This window comes from Syngnathus floridae, chromosome 3, assembly GCF_059516105.1.
Source record: "Syngnathus floridae isolate MCC-2025c chromosome 3, RoL_Sflo_1.0, whole genome shotgun sequence".
Lineage (NCBI taxonomy): Eukaryota > Metazoa > Chordata > Actinopteri > Syngnathiformes > Syngnathidae > Syngnathus > Syngnathus floridae.
In genome coordinates, this window is record NC_142415.1 from 593467 (window position 1) to 616623 (window position 23157).

The window sequence follows — 23157 nt, forward strand, 5'->3', positions numbered from 1 at the left end:
GTGCCCTCAACAGCACATGCAATATGATAGAGAGGGTGAACACACACCTTAGCACTCCTTGTAAAAGGTTGCAATCAAAGTCATTCTCCAAAGGGAAATGAAATCTATAGCTTTAAAATGACAAGGTATTGCAATAACTAGAAATTTAACAAAATATGACTAATTAGCGTGCTGAAGGTCTTGCCACACTGACCATTGATTTTACACCAACCTAAATTATGAGAACAAGTGAATCTTGTAGTAATGACTAAAAAATGCTGCATTTAAGAAACCTCATTTTACTCTTGAAGTATTTTTTGGCCAAGTATTCTTATTTTTTCAGGATCTTAACATATTAGACCAAATGTGTCTTTGCAGAAACATCACTAAGTCTGAGGAGCTTCACTAAGTGGTATTTAAACAATGGAAAAATGTAATGTTGAACGAATCGAACAGTCTCTTCCATGCCTTTGACAATTTTAAAACACTGCTAAATCTATCAAAAAAAATCTCCAGGATAGCTTTTAGAGCCACGCTGACAGCATACATGTCAGACAATAAGACAAATTTCAAAAAATAAAATGATCCTTCATATTTGTGATTTCTTTCTGTCTTGAGAAACTAATGGATGTAGACTGTACGTACACATCCATCTGATATATCCATCTATCGACTTCCCTAATCCCCTTCCTATTCAATTACACACATTCCCCTGAGATTTCTTCAATACATCTTCAATCAAATCTTTCATCTACAACCCAATACAGGACATTAATGTCGTCGACCCAGTACCATAGAGAGACCCATATTAAACTGAGCAGGTTCCGTGACTACCCACTCCAACCATCTTTAGCATAATTACCAGAATTACCGTGAACAGAGTAGTATTCCATCGACCTATGGTGCATGCGCTTTGGTGTCAGACTCAACCAGTACTGGAGGGAGGCAATAATTTCCCCATGGACACTTCCTTTCGTTACACTGTGAGATGACGAGCCGTCACCTGCGTTCCTTGCAACTACAGCAGTGTATGTAGGGAATGCAGCCTGAAGCCATTTTGATAAGGAGCACATGATAACGAGCTGATTAAGCCAATCGTAGCCAGCAAACGTTGGCTGCTGTTTCCTGTGGTGAAGTTCACGCATTTCACTTTCCTAGCTGAGAAAGACAACCTAAAGGAGGGGAGTCACTGAGTCATTTTCACATTCCCAAAGCAGAATCTAAGGCCTTTATCTCTCTATATACAACAGACGTGTTGATGAAGGGAAGAGGTGCTAATATGTAATGAGCTAGCACATTGTGAAGGCACCACTCTATCTGTGTGAGTCCCACAGTGCCTGGTCGTAGCGAAGCTTGTGGAGTTGGTTTTAGTTTCCCCTTGGATAATCAACATGTGTCCAATTTGTGATTTTACTCATTTTTGTAAAAAATGTAAAATCCTGAATTGTAATACTTTGTATATTCAAAAATGCAAACATAGAATATGTGGGGATTGAATTTGTTATTTTCTTTTTTAATTCAAAAACCGAATAAAAATTGAGAATTATTTGTTAACATTCATATAACACAAATAAACTCGCCTGTTAGGAAATCATAATGCAGTGCATGTACTCTCTGCAAGTGTGTGTGTGCCCAGATATTTCAAAAAGCATTTGGCAAAGGGTGAACTTGGAATGAGTTAGTGGGTAATCATGTCAGCAAATGTACCATATTGGCCCGAATATAGGACGATGTTTTTTGCATTGAAATAAGACTGAAAAGGTGGGGGTCGTCTTACATTCGAGGTCGAGACATTATACCCATTCACTTGTGCGCAGCGGTAAGTTAAAGGTTGCTGGTATCGACTGAGTATGTTGCTGTGATCGTGTGCGTCTTTGACACAAAGTGAGTATATACATTTCATTGTTACTACCGTAATTTCCGGACTATAAGTCGCGTTTTTTTCATAGTTTGGGTGGGGGGGCGACTTATACTCAGGAGCAACTTATATATGTTTTTTTTTCACAAATTTTTACTTGATCATTAAGACATCACTTAAAAGTATAGTTGACCACTTCCCATGTTATTTTTAGTATAGTTGATCACTTAACATGCTTTTATATCTTTATCGTGAACATATTCAAAACATAAAAAATAGAGAAAACATCAAATAAAGCAATTAACACTTTAAAGCACCATATCCAAGTCCACTGTCTGTTTGCTCCTCTTATATTTATTATTATTATTTATTATTATTTATTTATCATTTATTCAACACTCTTATTTATTCATTGTTTATGCCTTCTTGGGTTTTTTGTGTTGCTTGTATGCATATGTGTACTATCTCACCGAGGGATAGTGGGAACGTAATTTCAATCTCTTTGTGTGTCTTGGTATATGAAAAAAAAAATTGACAATAAAACACACTTTGTCTTTGATAAAACAACCAAATAAACAAAACTAAAAACTACATCTGAAAAAAATTATATTTTCAGACGAAACTGGATGAGGGCGCTTTAAGTTTCACCGTTGGCCATGACTCATCAACTGGGTGGGTTTAAGAAAAATGGCACCAAAAAGAAAGTCATATTTTGCAAGTTACAAACTTCGAGTTGTAAAATATGCAGCTGAAAACAGTAATCAAGCAGCAGAAAGAAAGTTTGGAGGACCGTGATGTACCAATGGATTACTATTTCAAGTGACGTCAGTGGCACCGCGCGGCACGACCCACGTAAGGACGACCGGCATCATTAGCGGTGATCATTTCTAAGTGACACGAAGGACAAAGAGTTTAAAGGAATTAAGGATTTGGAGTGACATAGAAGGTTTGAAAAACTATTATGGCTTTTACGCACGCCCGGTCCTACTCTACTGAGTCGGGGGCTGGCGCTCGGCCGAGTGGCTGTCCGCGAACGGTGCATGGGGCTCGGACATGGCCATTACGCACGCCCGGTCCTCTGCCATAGAGCTCTCGTGTCTGGAAGTCCACGCCGCCACACGCTTGGAAGTTTGTTTTGTGGAATAAAGAGCCGTTTACCAAACTCACGTCTATCCTTGTACTCTGTTAACGCTACCATATAGTTATATACTAGATCTGTGGAATAAAGACGAGGCTGACGTTAGGGCGCACACGCGGCGATGTTGACAAAGGACGAGGAATTTGATCGATGGATTTAATGGATTTAAAGTGCACGGATGGTTTGATAATATTATTGCTTATATTATAGTTATTTGAAATATAGTTTATCTATCGTTATATGAGCCTGTGGAATATTTTGAAGTGCAAGCGCCCTCAGCCGCGCGCAGCCATTGTTGACAAAGAACGATCGATGGATTGAATGAATTGAGGTGACACCGATGGTTTTATAAACATGTTATTTATGTAATGGTTGTCCTAAATCACTCTATATGTTACGTCAGGCCCGTTCTCAGCTCCTCATTTGTGTTTGTCACGTTAGCATACCTATCGTTTAGCCTGTTGCTATCGTATCGAGTGATCGATGGATTTAATGAATTGGAGTGACACCGATGGTTTTATAAACATGTTATTCATGTAATAGTTGTCCTTAATCACTCTATATGTTACATCAGGCCCGTTCTCAGCTCTTTGTTTGTGTTTGTCACGTTAGCATACCTATCGTTTAGCCTGTTGTTGCTATCGTTTAGCCTGTTGTTGCTCGTTCATGACTGTTTTTGGTGTGGGATTTTGTCGAATAAATTGCCCCCCAAAATGCGACTTATACTCCTGAGCCCCCCAAAATGCGACTTATACTCCGGAGCGACTTATATATGTTTTTTTTCACTTTTTGGGGCATTTTATGGCTGGTGCGACTTATACTCCGGAGCGACTTACAGTCCGGAAAATACGGTACTGTCCACCATTTGTGCCGTTTGTCCGATCGCGGTTTGCTTCATGTGCGCGCCGTTTGATTGACAGCTCCAGCGCGCTCCTTTAAGTTTGCCTCGCATCGTCCGAGCAGCGTACACGCATGACTACAGCCATTACGCAGCGGCAAGGCGCCAGCAAATTTTTTATTTTGTTGTATTTTGTTGTCTCAATGACTTATGTTTGGTGTGTGTTGCCGAGAGTATTTCATTTATGGTCATTTAGTATAGCGGAACCGTTACGTGCAGATAGTTATGTAATGTGTGCCGTCTACTAGTGTTGTGTGACGTCAGGAGTTGAGCATTGACTTACGTGCTGTATTTCTGTCTGTTGCAGAAGCAGACACACGAACACGCGCGCACACACACACACACACACACACACGCAAACACGCATACACACACACCCCACACACCCTTCACACGCTTCATACAATAATCACACACACAAGAATCACATTCACACACCCAAAGACTCACCCATGTACACTACACACACCTGCTCTCACATTCCCTTTTGCCAGTTTGCCTGTATGCCCCTATGAGCCACAGTGCCTGTTACTTTTTTGTCAATAATTCAGTCAAGCAATCAAAACTGAACCACATCTTTACTCCTGTGTTCTGATCGAAACCCAGGGGCGAAAAGAGCATAAGCATCCGAGCCAACACCCTATACAGTCCTCAGGTTCCCCAACAATAGCGGTAGCAGTTTCATTATTTTATTGCAATGTTTTTCCTTATTCAGATTTGTTTCAAGACTACAGTTACAGTTAGAGTTCACTTTGATGGTTAATGCACTTATTGCAATTTTGTTGTTTTATCACAAACCAAAAACCAGAAGCCATTAATTTACAAATGTGATTGCACTTTAGTTTACATATTTAAATGTTCAGATATTAAGATGTGATAGACAGTTTTTGCATGATTTGAATGAGGCAAAATAACATGCTTTTTCTCTCAAATATATTGTTATAATCATTTGTTTCAGATGTAATCATTTTCTGTATAAAAATTAAATTTGGTGTTCAGTCTTTTTTCAAACTTGAGTCTTGAAAAAGACGGGGTCGTCTTATAATCAGGGTCGTCTTATATTCGGGCCAATACGGTAGTTATAAGTCTACCTGAGGCAGGCATTAAAACAGGTTTAGTATAGTGAAGTCTATGATTATAAATGGATATGTTTATATGGACACATTTAATTGGATTCAAAGCCTGATTGGAATAAAAAATGCTTCATGTACACACCCCATTCTGAACATTTGGACATGATCGAACCCATTCCGGTCAATATTTTATTTTGAATGAGAAGGTTCTGTTTATGTCAATTAGTAATCCGATCAGCATGCATGAAAGCACTTCCTCCGAAATGTTGGAACAAACCGTCTTTACTGCGCATGTCTGTGATGTCTTTATACGCGTTTGTTATTCCCGAAAGCGAGTAGAAGCAGATTGAGCGAAAGACATGGCAGTCGCGAGAGTTGCAGCTCCATTTGGAAGTGTTAACTCAACGTAACAGCACAAACAGGAAAAATACACAAACTAACGCTAACGTTTCAAGTAGAAATATTAGGAACAATGTTTTATTGACATAGAAGTTCCAACAGGTTCTTCTACTACTATTTGCGGTACATTTGGTCAATCTGCGCCTCCGAGCAATGTGCGCCATTGCGGACATGACTTGAGTTCAAGCGCAGGAGGTGGCAGCCAGCCACTCGCACCAACCGGTGCAGAAGGCGTCAGGATACGTGAAAGTATCACGTGTTTGTTCTTTTTTTTTTTAAACTGTCAAGTTACAATACATGCACAGAACAGTGTAGGAATGTTTATTAAGGGAATGGTAAAGGTTTATGTAGCGTATAGGTATCGGGGAGGAACTAAAAAGTTGTAATATTGTGTACTGGACCACAATGCAACAGAAGATTCATGCGCAACCGTGACTCCCTTTGGTTTTGCTATGCATGATGTCCCCGGTTAGTATAATGTGGTAATTCTGAAGGTGGACACTTATCATTGCTTGGCAAGGTAAACCACACTTCTAAATGACTTGCAATACACCCACGGAAACAGCCATTGGAAACACTATGTGTTGGAAATTTCAATACATTGGTATTTAAATAATACATAAACCATTTCTACTGCGCGGATTTTCGTTTTTTTGTGGGTGGTTCTGGAACGCATCCCCTGCGAAAAAAGAGGGATCACTGGCGCTTCGGTGTGGTAGGGGTCAGATCGTCTTGTTAACGTAGCTCTAATAAAAAAACACAATTACAGGTAGCCTGTTCATGTTATTGTTTGTCCCTTCATATTCTGGTATAACAAAGGAAACCCTCTTTGGGGGCGGTGGTAGTTCATTCTATAAGAATCTGTCTTGAAGAAGGGAGGTCGGTCAAGTCCCACGACAGGCCAAATTAAGTGGGACTCGTAGCTGTAGAGGTGCCTTCCTATTGAACAATCTTACTGCACCGGTGCTTGAGGGACTAATTGTAGTGAACAAGCACTTCTTTTGCGAGATTTTTACATCAGTTTGTTATTATTCCATATCCATATAATTTGTGACAGTTATATTAATATTGCAGATACGTATGCCACTTTCTGAGAGATAATGGATGCTGGTTCTAAATGTTGTCGTGTCCAGTACCACATAGTTTCTTGGTTGTTTAAAATTCAGTTAAAGACCATTATGTTGTATGCATAAAAAAACCTTCACATATTCTTCAAAAAGGGTGTTGACGATTTAAGCCTTCTTTTGTATAGTTTGTCGTACTTCTTTATATTTTATGAACGCTATTGCTCTGTATCTTACAGTCTGTGGGAGTTTTATCAACTTTGGTTGTCCTGCTGTCTGCATTACACTGATTTATGATATTTGTTGTGTGAAATTCCTAACTCCTACTACTTGCGATTTGCACCTGTCCTGTAAAGTATCTAAACAATATTATCTGTGAAAAGTGCAAAAGACAATAAAGACTATTACTGAATAATGTATCAAAACAATAAAATATCACTTTCTGTAAGTGTACACAATATGTTAAAGTAATCAAATCTTTACAAGGTTAAGCTAACATAATATAATTTGTACCAAGCTTTGAGTGCCCTTAAGATTATTCAGTTTAGACCAGTCACACAAAACGTGATGGATATCAGACTATTGGGTGAGATTTCTGCAAATCTTGTGAGACTTCACCACAGTGTGCAAAGCATATAGAGGTGTTAAATTCTGTTTATGCTCATATGATTTCTTACATAACTTCTTATTGGGCATCAATTTATGGAACATTTTTGAGATTTTATTGTTTATATGTAAAAAAAAAAATGTTTTAAATTATAAACATATCGGAGAACTGGACTATTCAATGACCTACAAACCTAACCCTAACCCGACAATTACATCATCCCCATTCATCGTCTGAAATAAATCTCAGAAACTTTATTCTGTTACAAAAATAATCATAGAGGTCAATCATTTGAGGCAGATCAAAGGACAATAAAATAAACAGCCATCCAGCTTTACAAAAGGCAAACTTTTGGACAGAGTCAGCACTGGTCAGCTGTCGAGTATCCCACCTAACTGTGTGAGGCGGAACACATCTTGTAATGTCACCTATCTGTCACAGGGCACATCTAGCCAAACATTCTCACTTATGAAAAATCTACCGTCGATTAACCCTTAAACCAAATACAACCCTGTCCTACCTTGATAAATATATTGAAATATTGGACATTTGTGATTAATGCAGTTCTCCTAAAGTGGTTGTACATCTTTAAAAGAAACCCAACTTCACATCCTGATGTCAAGGTGTGATTAAAAACCTGTTACTTAGCTGTTCTACACAATCAACATTCTTGACACCCTTTTTCTTCACCGATATATGGAGCCCCGTGGCAGCGGTCATCGAGACGACAGCAGTTGAAAGCACTACGTTTCGCTTTCACACTTGGATAGATGAATGGACGGGCTGTTTGGATTGCGTTTGGTTGACACGCGCACCCCGACACAATTAATCATGACACACACGCACGCACACACACACGCACACACGCAATAATGTGTATGTGCCCCCCTCCTCCACCCCACGAGTTCATTTTTCTATCACTTTCGGTGACCCAAAAACTACTCCAATGTCTCTCGTCCGAGGGAAAAAAAAAGAAGTCAATTAGTGGGTTTTCCAAGCACTGTAACCTAAATAAGCAGCGACCTACCTACGTTCTCTTTGACATTTTTTAAAAAAGACCAGTATCTTGACTGACACTTTAACACACGGCGTTTAGATGTGGCCGACCAATGCAAACTTTAAAGACTAAACATAACGTGTGCGCCTGAATTAAGTACAAACTAAAGTTTAAAGCGATAAAACGTCCTACCTTCCTTTTTTAAGGCATTGATGATCGACTTCATTGTGATTCCTTGGCTGCTCGACTCGCAGTTCGAGCATGTCCCACTATTTTCCTTTTTTCACCCCGGTTCGGTTGGCCTTTCAGAACAATGGAGAGCAAAAACGCGCCGAAGAGTAGCGGCGCGCAGAACCCATGATCCCGCTCGCACTTTCCTCTCCAACCGCCTGCTTGGAAAATCTGCGCGGCCCCTTTCACAAACCAGCGCTCCTCAACACTAACCACACTTGCCCCGCCTCTCACACACCTCCTAACACACTTCAAAGAAGCGCAAATTCAAAGAAGCGCAATTTCAATCTTAGAACTGGATTGCATTTGATTGGTCGTGTCAACTTGTTTATAATTACGCACTGATTCTCCTCCGCGTGTGTGAGTAGATAGTACAAAATTACAAGGGACGTTGCATGGATGCAAACACCGAGCTATGACCTTCTAATGCTTGCAAAACAGGAGTGCCAGTCAGGGTACTTTAAGGTGAGAGAAAATGATAACTTTTTTGGTTTTGGAGTTTTTGGTTGTGCTCCCAGAATTGCCACAGAGTTCCTTTGAAAGTTCCCCCTGCCCCTCTATAACCCTAAAAAATAAATAAATATTGAAATTAAGAGGAATGTGCAGGCGAATCTGGCAATGTAGCCACTTCTAAAAGTACTGACTGTACAACCAAACCTCAAAACTGGGTTTAGGGAACACAATTTCCTCACAGGTATGTGCAAGTGCCATGCAGTGGACAAAAAAAAGGTCTACCTGTACACACCCCTGTTCAAAGAGCACATTTTTGTAATACTTGTTATATCAGAATATGAAGAGACACATTTAAAATATTTTTACACCATTAATGTTATTGTCATGAAGTGATTGGAGCTGGGCGACCAAATGCAGCTTGGACCAGGGTTTATTGAACGAACTCAAAAGACAAACTATAGTTGCTCGGCTCTGGTCGTGAAGAACAGAATAGAACAGAACAGAACAGACTGGAGACTAGAAACAAGAAGACTGGAGACGAGAACAATCCGACAGGGAGTGACACGCAGACAGAACTTAAATACATGACAGGTAACGAGCGGCAGGTGACGGCGATTCCATAGATTGTGAGCACAGGAGGGGAGGGGCGCGCACACAGACACGTGAACCAAAACTATGACATTAAAACAAGGAAACAAACTGTGACAGATCTTGACAGTTACCTGTAGACCCCTTTCCATCCTGCCAAAAGTCGCACGATTGCGGTGCTCGCTGTTGTTGCCATTTGGTTTATCTTAGCTTCTGCCTTGAAATGTTGAGTAAGTAATCAGGAATTGTGAAATAATGCGATAACTTATAACTACTGGTAGCTAACTCAGTCAGCTGAGTTAGCTGCATACTAGCGCCGTGGAACTTAAACTTTTCCTCCCACTCCGTAATTCCAGAAATATGGGCAAGTTGCTTTTCATCTGGTAATGTTGTGTTTTAGGGTAATTTTTCAGATGTTTTCCAGTTGGTTTAGCTTGTATGTACATATTATTAACGTACTACACTGTCCTTTCTGCACCAGCAGTGCACGTGCATCTATTGTAAAGTAATCTTTTCAAGAGGGGGAGTCAAAATAAATGGCAAAATAATTTGGTTGGAGGGACTTTTCATATGCATTGTCGATAATGACTAGATGGCTGGGTTGCCTTTAGGTAACTGTGCAAACTTAATAGCTACTCTGCTATTTAATGTCCGCATGACTAATATTTCACAGACAAAAAAAAGAATCTATCCAAGCAGCAGGAATGACAATTAGCCAGTCCCGAATCAATCATTCTAACTATTTCAGACTTTCCATCACATCTATTTTTTTTAAAATCAGTTTACGAATTGAAATATAAATTACTCACGGTTCTGTCTCCATCAGGAAAAAATTATCTCACGTAACAACTGCCGCACACTACAGTAGGGAAGAAGGGCAAATAACCAGGTACATGCATTTTTCTCTCTCGTCGCGCTGAGGGAGGGATTTGACTACTATGAGATGGGAGGGGAGGATAAATCTATTTTCAGATGGCATAAGGATATTAAACAAAATAATTAAGCCCAATACAAGTCACCACAGAGCAATAGCAAAGTAATTAACCTAAACTGCAAGTATATGATAGACTCCTGCTGCCGTCTTGTTTCATTTGAATGGTTTCAACATTTGCTTAGCTTAATGAGATGCATGTATTACACAAAGAGATTTTTGGGGCCCTATTTCGGTAGCCTGGCAAGCTAAACCCACTTAGCCTCTGCACGAATAAAATGGGTCTGGACAGCCTACCCTTGACCGCTGCTCGGCCCGGTTCAAAATGAATTGTGCAGTCAAATTCATGTATTTGTGGTGGCTTATTCTATGTGAGCAAGGTCACTCTTAGGGCAGGAAAAGTCCATTCTTCATAACATTCAAAACGATGCATAGTTTTTTTGTTCAACATTAAACTCACTTTTTGAATGATGACAAACACATAGTCGTTAACACCCCAGCATCTGACGGCAATGGATTTTTTTATTGCAAAAGAAGACGTGTTCGTCTTGGCTTCACATGACTTCCGCAAGATGCTTATCTGAGGTCATGTTTGCTCTTTGATGATTGGTTTATTCCACTGTCTGTTTGATCAGGTTAACCCCACCTCAGAAATGTGCTTGATGCGACTGTGACCAGACACAATCAGCGTTGAGTCTGTGTATTTTCAGGCTACTATTTTGATAGGCAGGCGACTGTCCGCTTGGCATAAAAACCTCATTTTGATGCTGATTCAAGTCTGGTCTAGCGTTTTTGGGACCGCGATGCACCACACTTGACGTTGCAGCACATGGAACTGCCGTGCCCCTGATGCACCTAATAATTTGGTAACAGAAAGTAGAATGCACTCGGCGTAAAAAAGGGACGCTCTATTTTTGTGCCAGGCCAAGGCGAGTTTAAAGTGTTTGTGAATTTAGTAGACTGGACGTTCTGGGTCATCCTGTTCAGATAACGCATCTCATTTTTTTATTTAAAAAAATGGTTTTAGTTTTTTTCAGTTTATTTTACGTTAATACTGTCTCCTTTGTTTTTCCTTTTGATGTCACTTAAACACATGTTCGAAATAAAGAATTAATTAATTTATTCATTCATTGTGGTGGTGTTTATAGACAAAAAGGTAACAATTCTGCCAATGTCGCAATCTGGCTAAACATTTGGGTATGTATGGTGTTCAGATATTGATTGGTAATACCAGATAGAAGAGCAGAAGATGGAGGAAATGTATGTGAACAAGCAATGGATTGGTGAGCAGCCTCTGTGTGAAACAAATCCTCGGTGTTGCTAAGCAACTCAGAGGGCGGTGGCTTCATAAAATGTATCATTTAAGCAACACACGCGCACCAGCATGTATGACGAAACACACATTCTAATGACTTGTGTGCACTGGGCTGGACTTGCTGCTTTGTTGTGCTTTCATGCCCCTCCTGACTTCATGTTGTCCTGGGTAATGATGGCTTCGCTTGTAACAGTTTCCAATATGCTGTCCATCTTGGCTCAATGCCGCCATATAGTACAACGGTGAGAAAAAATGCAAGCATTGACCCCACCTGGATGGCTACATGCAAAGCATATGTTATCATAAATGTTGGTGCTAAAGCTGTTCTAATGTCCAAATTAAATTGATTTAGCCCATTATGCTGTCTGAAAAAAAAAACCAGGTTGGCATCAGAGTAAATAAAATGTGGTTATCTCATCAACAAGATTTTGACAATTTTATCCTCTGCCAGATGCAGCCAATAATAACTGGGACCAGAGAGAAAAGGGAGGAACATTAGAATAAATGAATAGATTACAATGTAGTCATCATTTATTAATATGCAAGGCCAAACATATCATTATTCAGAAAGACTTGACTGTTGTACCCCCCCACCCCGTTATATTTTTATGTAGATATAAGATACAGCATTTTGCAGCAATCCAAAACAATCAATTTTCCAGGGACTAAATCAAAGCAATGAAGGACAGTGGGACAATAACTCTGAGCTATTTGAACAATTAACCAAAAAACACTCAAGCACCGAAATTGTCACGCGCAGGTGCCGCTGGCCACTCGACCACGCCCCCTTGTCTCCGAAATCACTGCCATCTGGCACGGGCTCATTGAGAGCGTTATATCAGGGCAGCCAGCGCAACACACTCGGTCAGCTTGTCTCGCGATAGCTGTGTGCGCACCGGTCAGAGTAAGCTTGACTCCCCGATTCATTCTGATTCAGTTCCTGACCTGTTAGTCTTGTCCGACCAGCTCCCCAGTCAACCGCTATCCTCCTCAGAGCACTCCTGTCTGCGAACAGCCCTCGCCAGTGAGAAGTCCCGTCGATCACTCCGGTGCCTGGCCCGCCATCCACACGTGACGAACCCGGTTTTACCTGTACATTGCTATAGCCCTCCACCGATCCCTTTCCCCTTGACAATAAACTCTGTGTCGTCATCGCACTTGGCTGTACTGTCCGTCCGTTACTGTACAAGCTAACTAGCACCATGCAGCCAGCGAGCGAGCCGGACGCATTGTCCCGACTGGAGCAGGCAGAGACCGCTGTTAGGAGCCTGTCGGCCGATCTACGGACCCTCATTGAGGTGGGCCAACAACAGCAACAACAGCTGCAGCAACAGCAGTAGCAGATCGAGCTGCAACAGCGGGAGATGACCCAGGTGCTTGGCACCCTCCAAGAGCTGGCAACCCAGTATCCAACTCGTCATCCGTCTCCGGCCACGCCCGGTTCCGCACACACGGCCCGTCCGGCTCCAGAGGCCAGGAGACTCGTGGACGTCCCAGAGCCCCGTCTTGGCAATATTGAGAAGTTCAGCGGCGATTCCAAGTATGTCCGGGCTTTTGTAACCAACTGCCGCATCATGTTTGATCTCCAGCCGGTCACCTTTGCGTCCAAACCAGCCAAGGTGGGGTTCGTTTTGAGCCACCTAACGGGTGAGGCGCGATTGTGGGGATTGGCCGGGTACGAGAGGAGGGCTCCGGCATGTGACAGTTTCGACGACTTTGCGGAGGAACTAGTTCGCCTGTTTGACCTGGGCTCCGCCGCCGAAGACGCAGCCGAGGAGTTGGCGACGTTGCGCCAGGGGAGCCGATCGGTAGCCGAATACGCCCTCAAGTTCCAGATGTTGGCCGGAAGTAGCCGTTGGAACACCCTGGTAAGCACCTTCCTCCACGGGCTCGCCGAGTACATGAAAGACAGGATGGTGGCGTACGATCACCGCAGGACCCTGGATGGACCTGGCAGCCAGAGTAGATCGCCGGATCCGAACACGACGCCGCGGACGTGAACGGAGATCGCTGTGCACACTACATCGCCACTTCCCCTTCTCAGGGCAGGAGCCACCGACCGCACCGCCGACCGAGCCGATGGAGCTGGGAAAGGCTCGTCTTCCCGCGGAGGAACCCCTTAGACGCTTCATGCAGGGCTTATGCCTGTATTGTGGGATGGAGGGTCATCGAGCTGCCAGATGTCCGTTAAAAGGGCAGGGGTCACGCGGCGTCGGGGGATCCGCGTGAGCTCGACCGGCACCCATTCTCCCAGTACCAACATGTTCACGTTGTGGGCTTGCATTCGGTTTGCTGCGGGTGACTGAGATGTGACTGCCTTGGTGGGGGCAATACGATGGACTTAGGGCTGGCCCGTTAATGGGGAGTTAAACTCCTGCCCCTGAGCCATTGCCATTGATGGTCGGCTGATTGGCAAGATAACGTCCATCATGGAACCAGTCGGGTTACTCATTTCCGGTAACCATCACGAAACTATTCCGTTTTTTCTTCTGCCACTCCCAGGGCAGCGGCTCCTTCTGGGGCACCCCTGGCTGCGCCAGCACAACCCTGTGCTAGACTGGGAGGTGGGAATTGTGCGGCAGTGGATCGCTGCCACCATCAGTGCCTGAAGGCGGCCATCAGCACGCCCAGAGGGTCCTCACCCAGTTCCAGGCCAGACCTTTCCAAGGTTCCGGCCCTCTACCATGAACTTGGAGATGTCCTTTGCAAAACCAAGGCAACTGCGGTTCCTCCTGACCGCTCTTACGATTGTGCAATTGATTTGTTAGCTGGCACCTCTCCTCCCAAGGGCCGCGTATACTCACTGTCCGCTCCGGAGCGCAAGGCCATGGACGAGTACATTCGGGACTCTCTGGCGGCAGAGATCATCCGGCCCTCCTCCTCGCCTGCAGGAGCGGGATTTTTCTTCGTGGATAAGAAGGATGGCACGCTTCGCCCGTGCATAGACTACCGGGGACTCGATGACGTCACAATTAAAAACCGCTATCCACTGCCCCTCCTTTCGTCCGCCTTTGAGAGCCTCCAGGGCGCCACCATCTTCACTAAATTAAATCTCCGTAATGCAAACCACCTGGTGCGCATCCGGGAAGGAGACGAGTGGAAGACAGCATTCAACACCCCGAGCGGGCACTACAAGTATTTGGTGGTCCCGTTCGGACTCACCAATGCCCCGGCCGTCTTCCAGGCCCTCATCAATGATGTACTGAGAGACATGCTAAATCAGTTTGTATTTGTGTACCTAGACGACATCATCATTTTCTCCCGCCATCCCACCGAACACATAGTGAGGGCGTTGTTGCGCCACCTCCTTGAGAACTCCCTGTTCGTGAAAGCGGAGAAATGCGAGTTTCACGTTCCCTCGGTCAAGTTCCTCGGCTACGTGATACGAGTGGGGGCCATCGAGATGGATCCCGAGAAAGTGTGGGCAGTCATGTCTTGGCCCTTTCCTGAGACCCGCAGAAAGCTGCAACAATTTTTGGGCTTCGCGAACTTTTATCGCCGCTTCATTCGCGGCTACAGTACAGTGGCTGCTCCTCTCACAGCCCTCACCAGCGCCGCCTCTGCATACAAATGGACGGAACAGGCGGGACGATCATTCAACGAGTTAAAGAAGCAGTTTACGTCCGCCTTGAACCTGAGAGATAATTTGTGGTCGAGGTGGACGCCTCAAATGTGGGCGTCGGGGTGGTGCTGTCCCAGCGCAGCAGCCAGGACAATAGTCTCCATCCGTGCGCCTTCTTCTCTCGCTGTTAGTCATCCGCAGAGCGCAACTACGACATCGGAAATCGGGAACACCTCGCCGTCAAGCTGGCTTTGGAGAAGTGGAGACATTGGCTAGAGGGCGCCACCTTACCGTTCATTGTTTGGACGGATCACCATAACCTGGAGTATTTGAGATCAGCCAAGAGACTAAATGCCAGACAGGCTCGGTGGGCCCTATTCTTTGTCCGTATCAAGTTCTCGATCTCTTACAGACCGGCGTCTCGAAACGCAAAGACAGTCGCCCTATCTCGTGTGTTTCCTGGAGGAGAGGAGGCTCCCACTATCCTCCCAAGCTCTGTTCGGGTCGCAGCTCTCTCATGGGAGATTGAGCGCCAGGTGGAAGCGGCCTCACGTGACCAACCTGGTCCCAGCAACTCTCCGGAGGATCGGCTGTTCGTCCCGGAGGATCTGCGGTCATTAGTCCTGCAGTGCCTTGCTTGTCATCCCGGGCCTGCGATTATTTGCGATTATGTCTGGGCCTGTCCCATTTGTAACCGCAGTAAGACTTCTAATCGTCCCCCGACCGGGCTGCTCCAACCCTTGCCCATTCCCCGGTGGCCCTGGTCCCACCTGTCAATTGACTTCATCACGGGGCTTCCGCCCTCGGACGAGAACACGGTGGTACTTACGGTAGTGGACCGCTTCAGTAAGATGGCTCGTTTTATCCCCTTGCCCAAGCTTCCATCGGCAAAACAGACCGCGTCATTCCTGTTGCACAAGATTTTCCGCTATGATGGCATCCCGCGGGACATCGTCTCAGACCGCGGTCCGCAATTCGCGGCCGTATTCTGGCCGTAGTTCTGTTGGCTCCTGGGGTGCACAGCGAGCCTTTCTTCGGGGTTTCACCCACAGAATAATGGGCAAGCGGAACAACTCAACCAGGAGCTAGGCAGGGCTCTCCGCTGCATGACCGCCAGTGATCAGCGCGGGTGGGCCAAGCAGCTGCAATGGGTGGAGTACGCCCGCAACACTCTTCTCAGCTCGGCCACAGGACTTTCTCCGTTCCACTGCGTCTTCGGATACCAGCCACCCTTGTTCACTCACCAGGAGCGGAGTGCGGCGTGCCCGTCGGCCCTGGCCTGTGTCCGCCGCTGCCATCGGGTTGGGTCTGGGCTTCTCTTCTGCGCTCAGTTTCAGACTACATGCGACAGGCGAACAAGCGCCGAACGGCAGCCCCGGTGTACAAGGCGGGTGAACGAGTGTGGCTCTCGGCGCGGGGTTTGTGAGAAGTGAGAAGTCCCGCCGATCACTCCGGTCCCTGGCCCGCCATCCAGCCATCCACGCCTGACGAACCCGGCTTCGCCCGTACACCGCTCCAGCCCTCCACCGAACCCTTTCCCCTTGATAATAAATTCTGTGTCGTCATCGCACTTGGCTGTACTGTCCGTCCGTTACAGAAATCAAACTAGTGCTTATTAATGAAAAGTGAGGTTTTGGTTTAGGTATAGTAGCCCACAAGACAACCAATAAGTGATGAGTCTTATGCAATCTCTGGACATTTTTGGTGATCTGTGGCCATGGTAGCCAAGAGAGACCAGGGAACAAAAGCACTTGATATGAAACAAACAAACTCTCATTTAATCACCACAAATCTGTTGCTCTCAAATTAATCTCGAATCTCAGAATTAGAAATGACAAATAAGGCATAGTATACTATACATCAGTGGGCAAAGGCAGTTTGTGGTAGAGGTTAATGCTAATCTTGACTGAATGACATGACAATAATTGGAACTAAGCAATTTTTCATTTTAAGCACTTAAGCCACTGCAAGTCAGTCACAGTTTAATGTTCATAACATTTCACGTAAAACTCTGGAAAGTTTGACTGTGTCCCCATCTTTCCAAAGGCGAACTTAGGTCGCATTTTATCTAAAGCAATGTGATGAAAAATTGGAAGTGAAGACTTAATCCACGGCAAAATTGTTTGTTTTTTTGCAGCAAAGCTATAAAACCTCGCTCATGGATGTGTAAAACCTCTGCTGTCTGCTACCTGAACTATTGTTTGTTTTCAAGTTTTCATTGGTCATACACACATCACATAAACCTGAACCAAGTTATTTGCTAAACAGTGTATAATCTAATTTACTAGAAAGTTTATACAAGTGTATTTACATGTGTGGTCATTACAGCTCCCTGCTGGATTATCGCACAGTGGCAGAGGATGGGCTATATGCCCATCTGTCCATCATTCTTAGACAGGCTTATAGCTGTATTGAAAGCCACAATACAACAACAATCTTTGACAGATACCCTAATTGTAAATTCTTTTGATTGCTTTTTTTCAACTGAACAAGTGAGCAGCCTATTATGCAGTCCACATTATGCCAAATGTTTCGTGTGTGTTTTTTTTCTCAGTGATTGTTGTTACTTGCTTGACTGCACGGCAAAACCAGGAAGGTTTTAGCCTGAAGATGTGTATTATTGTCTTACACTTTCTTACAATATGCATGTGGATGTGATGACTTGAGGGTGCAATCATAGAAAATGTTTTAGTACTGCTACCCCCTCATTCACCAGTAGCTGTTAGTTTAAGAAAGTTCGAAAAAGTAGCCATTTGGCTTGCAGAAACTTCATACACACAAGAACATTCCTTATCATGCAAATGCAAAATTATTGAACAGACATTCTTTAACATTATTCTTATGGTTGGGCATCGTTTGAAATTTGACGCTTTCGTTTCCAATTTGCGGCCTTTATTTGATTCCGATTTCTAACGATTCATGAATCCGATTCTCAACAAAAAAAGGAGGAGTTATTTTGGGAGAAGTTGTATAAAATTCTCAGTTCTTTAATTCATGATATTTTTACGATGAGGTACTCAGGGTAGTGGTGGGTGGATTGATCAAAACATCAATAATATTGATATCAAGTCAGTATCAATACAAGATACAAAAGTTTCAGCTCCACTCTGTTTTTTTAATGCAAAGAGTGGCTTATTTTTTTTTAACTGAAGGCTTGGGGATAGTTTAATTATTTACACTTTATTTCCAGAAAGAGAAAATTGGGAGATTTTTTTTTTTTGTACTGGATTCTCAACACACATTGCACAATGAAAAATATGGTTTTGTATCCTAAAATTTTTGTAATATTTGTTCTGTACTGATCATTTTGAACAAGTTGATTTTACTAAGCAGCAATAAAATGCAAAAAAACTTGAACGGATAGATTTGAAGGACAAGCAGGGAAAGTGTATCCAATCCAAGCACTCAGTGACGGGCGGCAATGTATCGTAGCAGGTTATCAGCCGAGAGAGACACTTTACATAAATATCAGTGTGTGACTAACTTCTTCATGAGCCGCTTGTAAATGTACTGAACTGTGAGGGGTTCTATGAAATGGGCAAAAAACAGTCAGCCTTGGTGTGTTGACCTTTGTAGGGGAAACTTCTCCAAGTAAAAATTGTTTAGTCCTAACAGAGCCTTATGGAGTTGAGTATGGTAGTTGAACCCAGAAATCAAATTTGGGGCCAAATCCAAATGTATTCAAAGCGTAGAAGATTTATTGCCACTCCACACACACGGCAATCACTTTCTGATTGGTGGTGTCAGTAGCAGATTAATTGTAAATGATATTAGACAATCAATTTATATTGAGGAAACTTATACTCAGGAAAGCATGTCCCTTTTTAATAATCCATGTTTGATCAAGTGAGAATATAGACAAGAGGATGGATTCCAGATGTGTTGCCAGAATTTTGCCGAGTCGTGCCATGTGTTGTGCATTTTGAGTAAGGTGTGGGAGATTTTGTGTTTGGTAAAAGTTGGTTGTGTAGTAATAAAGTCTAGGACTTTGAAATGAATTGAAGCATTGGACAATTTCCCAATTTTAATTGGTTGTTTAAGTTCATCTATACAAGGAAGTGGAAGAAATGGTCCAGTTCAAGCATATCGACTTTCATTTCTATAATGTATAGGGTCTGATAAAACCTTTTGAACTTTCTGTCAGTTATTGGGGCATTCAATGAAGTGTACAGATTTTCATCTTTGATGCAAAAAAGTGAAGTATTCTAATAATATGCACTAGTAATTTACTTGCTTTGTCGCCTTGTTCAAAATAATTCCTTGTAGATTTAATGAGGAGGTCCATGACACAATCAGAAGCACCTTGTCAAATTATCTTTGCCATATTAGGATGCTGAGTCAGCAAAAATGCAGCGGTGGGCAGTAACGTGCTCCATATACGTACTTCTAAGTGATGAAGTTGAGGCCACTCCCTTGAACTGGACAAGCCTGGCTGAGTCACATTTAAAAAAAGATAAAGAGAAGGCAAATACACGGTATCATGCGAGGGAGGAATCATAACTGACCTGAATGTTAGCATTGAAAAAACAAACAAACAAATGGTCATGTACAGAACATACACACTAAACACATCTACGCAAGTAGTAAAGGCAATTGCACTTTCTACTGAGCCCCCTGCGCTGAAACGACGCCTCCAAAACTGAGTTGCAGGAAAACCCAAAAAGGAAAAAAAAAAAAACCAATCTCAAGTAATACATGCTTATCCTACCGTTACCTGAACGCATGACTCCAAATCTAAAACCATCCACATGCACATTGTCATCCAGTGGTGTCAAAGAGGAGAACAGCAATCTTGCCATGAAGAATATGAAAATATAATTTGAGCAGATACTAAACAAGCAAGGAAATTGCGTCAGTCTCACAGTGACTTTCTGACTAATGTTATTACTGTAATTTTCGGACTAAAAGTCGCTCCGGAATATAGGTCGCATTAGCCATAAAATGCACAATATCCATCCATCCATCCATCTTCTTCCGCTTATCCGGGGTCGGGTCGCGGGGGCAGCAACTTTAGGAGGGACTCCCAGACTTCCCTCTCCCCAGCCACTTCATCCAGCTCATCCCGGGGGATCCCAAGGCGTTCCCAGGCCAGCTGAGAGACATAGTCTCTCCAGCGCGTCCTGGGTCGTCCCCGGGGTCTCCTACCGGTGGGACATGCCCGGAACACCTCCCCAGGGAGGCGTCCAGGAGGCATCCTGATAAGATGCCCGAGCCACCTCATCTGGCTCCTCTCAACGTGGAGGAGTAGCGACTCTACTCCGGGTCTCTCCCGGATGACCGAGCTTCTCACCCTATCTCTAAGGGAGAGCCCGGACATCCTGCGGAGAAAACTCATTTCGGCCGCTTGTATCCGAGATCTCGTTCTTTCGGTCACGACCCATAGCTCGTGACCATAGGTGAGGGTAGGAGCGTAAATCGACCGGTAAATTGAGAGCTTTGCCTTTTGGCTCAGCTCTCTCTTCACCACAACGGACCGGTACAGGGTCCGCATTACTGCCGACGCTGCACCGATCCGCCTGTCGATCTCACGCTCCATCCTCCCCTCACTCGTGAACAAGACTCCAAGATACTTGAACTCCTCCACTTGGGGCAGGATCTCATCCCCGATCCGGAGAGGGCATTCCACCCTTTTCCGATCGAGGACCATGGACTCGGATTTGGAGGTGCTGACCCTCATCCCGACCGCTTCACACTCGGCTGCGAATCGTTCCAGCGAGAGCTGGAGATCACGGCCTGAAGAAGCCAACAGCACCACGTCATCTGCAAAAAGCAGAGACGCGATGCTGAGGTCCCCAAACCGGACCCCCTCAACGCCTCGGCTGCGCCTAGAAATTCTGTCCATAAAAATTATGAACAGAATCGGTGACAAAGGGCAGCCTTGGCGGAGTCCAACCCTCACTGGGAACGAATCCGTCTTACTGCCGGAAATGCGGACCAGACTCTGGCATCGGTGATACAGGGACCGAACCGCCCTTATCAGTTGGCTCGGCACCCCGTACTCCCGAAGCACCCCCCACAGAACCTCCCGAGGGACACGGTCGAACGCCTTCTCCAAGTCCACAAAACACATGTGGACTGGTTGGGCGAACTCCCATGCACCCTCGAGGATCCTGCCGAGGGTGTAGAGCTGGTCCACTGTTCCACGGCCAGGACGAAAGCCACACTGCTCCTCCTGAATCCGAGGTTCGACCTCCCGACGGACCCTCCTCTCCAGCACCCCTGAATAGACCTTACCAGGGAGGCTGAGGAGTGTGATTCCCCTGTAATTGGAACACACCCTCCGGTCCCCCTTCTTAAAGAGGGGAACCACCACCCCAGTCTGCCAATCCAGAGGGACTGTCCCCGATGTCCACGCAACGTTGTAGAGGCGTGTCAGCCATGACAGCCCCACAACATCCAGAGCCTTTAAGAACTCCGGGCGGATCTCATCCACCCCCGGGGCCTTGCCACCGAGGAGTTTTTTGACTACCTCAGTGACTTCGACCCCAGAGATTGGAGAATCCGCCTCAGAGTCTCCAGGCCCTGCTTCCTCAATGGAAGGTTAATGCACAATAACGTGGAAAAAAAAACATCTATAAGTCGCTCCGGAGTACAAGTCGCATTTTGGGGGAAATTTATTCGACAATATCCAACACCAAGAACAGACATGAATGAGCAACAACAGGCAAAACGATAGGTATGCTAACGTGACATTAACACAAACGAAGAGCTGAGAACGGGCCTTACATAACATTCAGAGTTATTCAAATAACTATTACATAAATAACACGTTTATAAAACCATCTGTGTCACTCCAATTCATTAAATCCATCGATCGTACTTTAATGTCAACAATGGGTGTGCGCTGCTGACGGCGCTTGCACTTCAAAATATTCCACAGGCCCATATAACGACATCTAAATTATATATCAAATAACTATTATATAAGCAATAATAATATCAAACCATCTGTGTCACTCCAAATCATTAAATCCATCGATCAAATTCCTCGTCTTTTGTCAACAACGCCGCGCGTGCGCCCTGACGTCAGCCTCGTCGTTATTCCACAGATCTAGTATATAACTATATTATAGCGTTAACAAAGTACAAGGAAAGACGTGGATTTGGTAAACGGCTCTTTATTTAACAAAACAAGAGTTCAACGAGCCAACAAGTACTGAACTGTAACGATAAAAACAGTTGCTATACGAAATAAAATATATCAAATAACTATAACATAAAAAGTTCACCACCACACCGCCCCAAGCACCGGCGTGGACTTCCAGGTGTGTGGCGGCGTGGACTTCCATCCCCGGAGGTGGCACTTCCAGCCACGGAGGTGGAAGAGAGCTCCATAGAATAGGACCGGGCGTGCGTAAAAGCCATGTCCGAGCCCCATCCACCGTCCCCGGACAGCCACCCGGCCGAGCGCCGGCCCACGACTTCCATCCAGGGAGGTAAAAGAGAGCTCCGTGGAGTAGGACCGGGCGTGCGTATAAGCCACATCCGAGCCCCATCCACCATCCCTGGACAGTCACCCGGCCGAGCGCCGGCCCCCGACTTCAATCCACGGAGGTGAAAGAAAGCTCCGTAGAGTAGGACCGGGCGTGCGTAAAAGCCATAATAGTTTTTCAAACCTTCTGTGTCACTCCAAATCATTAAATCCTTCCAACTCTTCGTCCTCCGTGTCACTTACAAACAAAGCCGCTAATGATGCCGGTAGTACGTGGGGCCCGTCGTCATCCCGTGATCGAATCTTTGTCCTTTATGTAAACAACCGCCGCGCCGCGCCACTGACGTCATTTGAAATTCAAATTACAGTAATCCCTTGCTACATCGCGGTTCATTTATCGCAGTTTAACTTTTCTATTTTTTTTTTAATTTTGAAAATTTGTGAAAAAATTCAGATATAAGTCGCTCCTCAGTATAAGTCGCCCCCCCACCCAAACTATGAAAAAAAACGCGACTTATAGTCCGAAAATTACGATACTTAATATTTGGCTTAGAGTTTCATACAGTATAAATGAACCAATGAACCCACAGTGACTTTCTGACTAATGTTATTACTTAATATTTGGCTTAGAG

General features: G+C 44.4%; 1 protein-coding gene across 9 annotated transcripts in view; it reads right to left on the minus strand.

The window, feature by feature from the left end:
• LOC148400041 (SH3 and multiple ankyrin repeat domains protein 2-like) overlaps positions 1-23157 on the minus strand; it is a 267857-nt gene that overhangs the window by 126681 nt on the left and 118019 nt on the right. The window contains exon 1 of one of the 9 annotated variants that reach the window (XM_088371813.1): positions 8206-8491. The exons of the other annotated variants lie outside the window; for them this stretch is intronic. Within the exon in view, the coding sequence (XP_088227939.1) occupies positions 8206-8239 (34 nt within the window). The 5' untranslated portion in view covers positions 8240-8491. Of the gene's footprint in view, positions 1-8205; positions 8492-23157 lie in introns of those variants that run through there. 9 annotated transcript variants of the gene reach the window in all.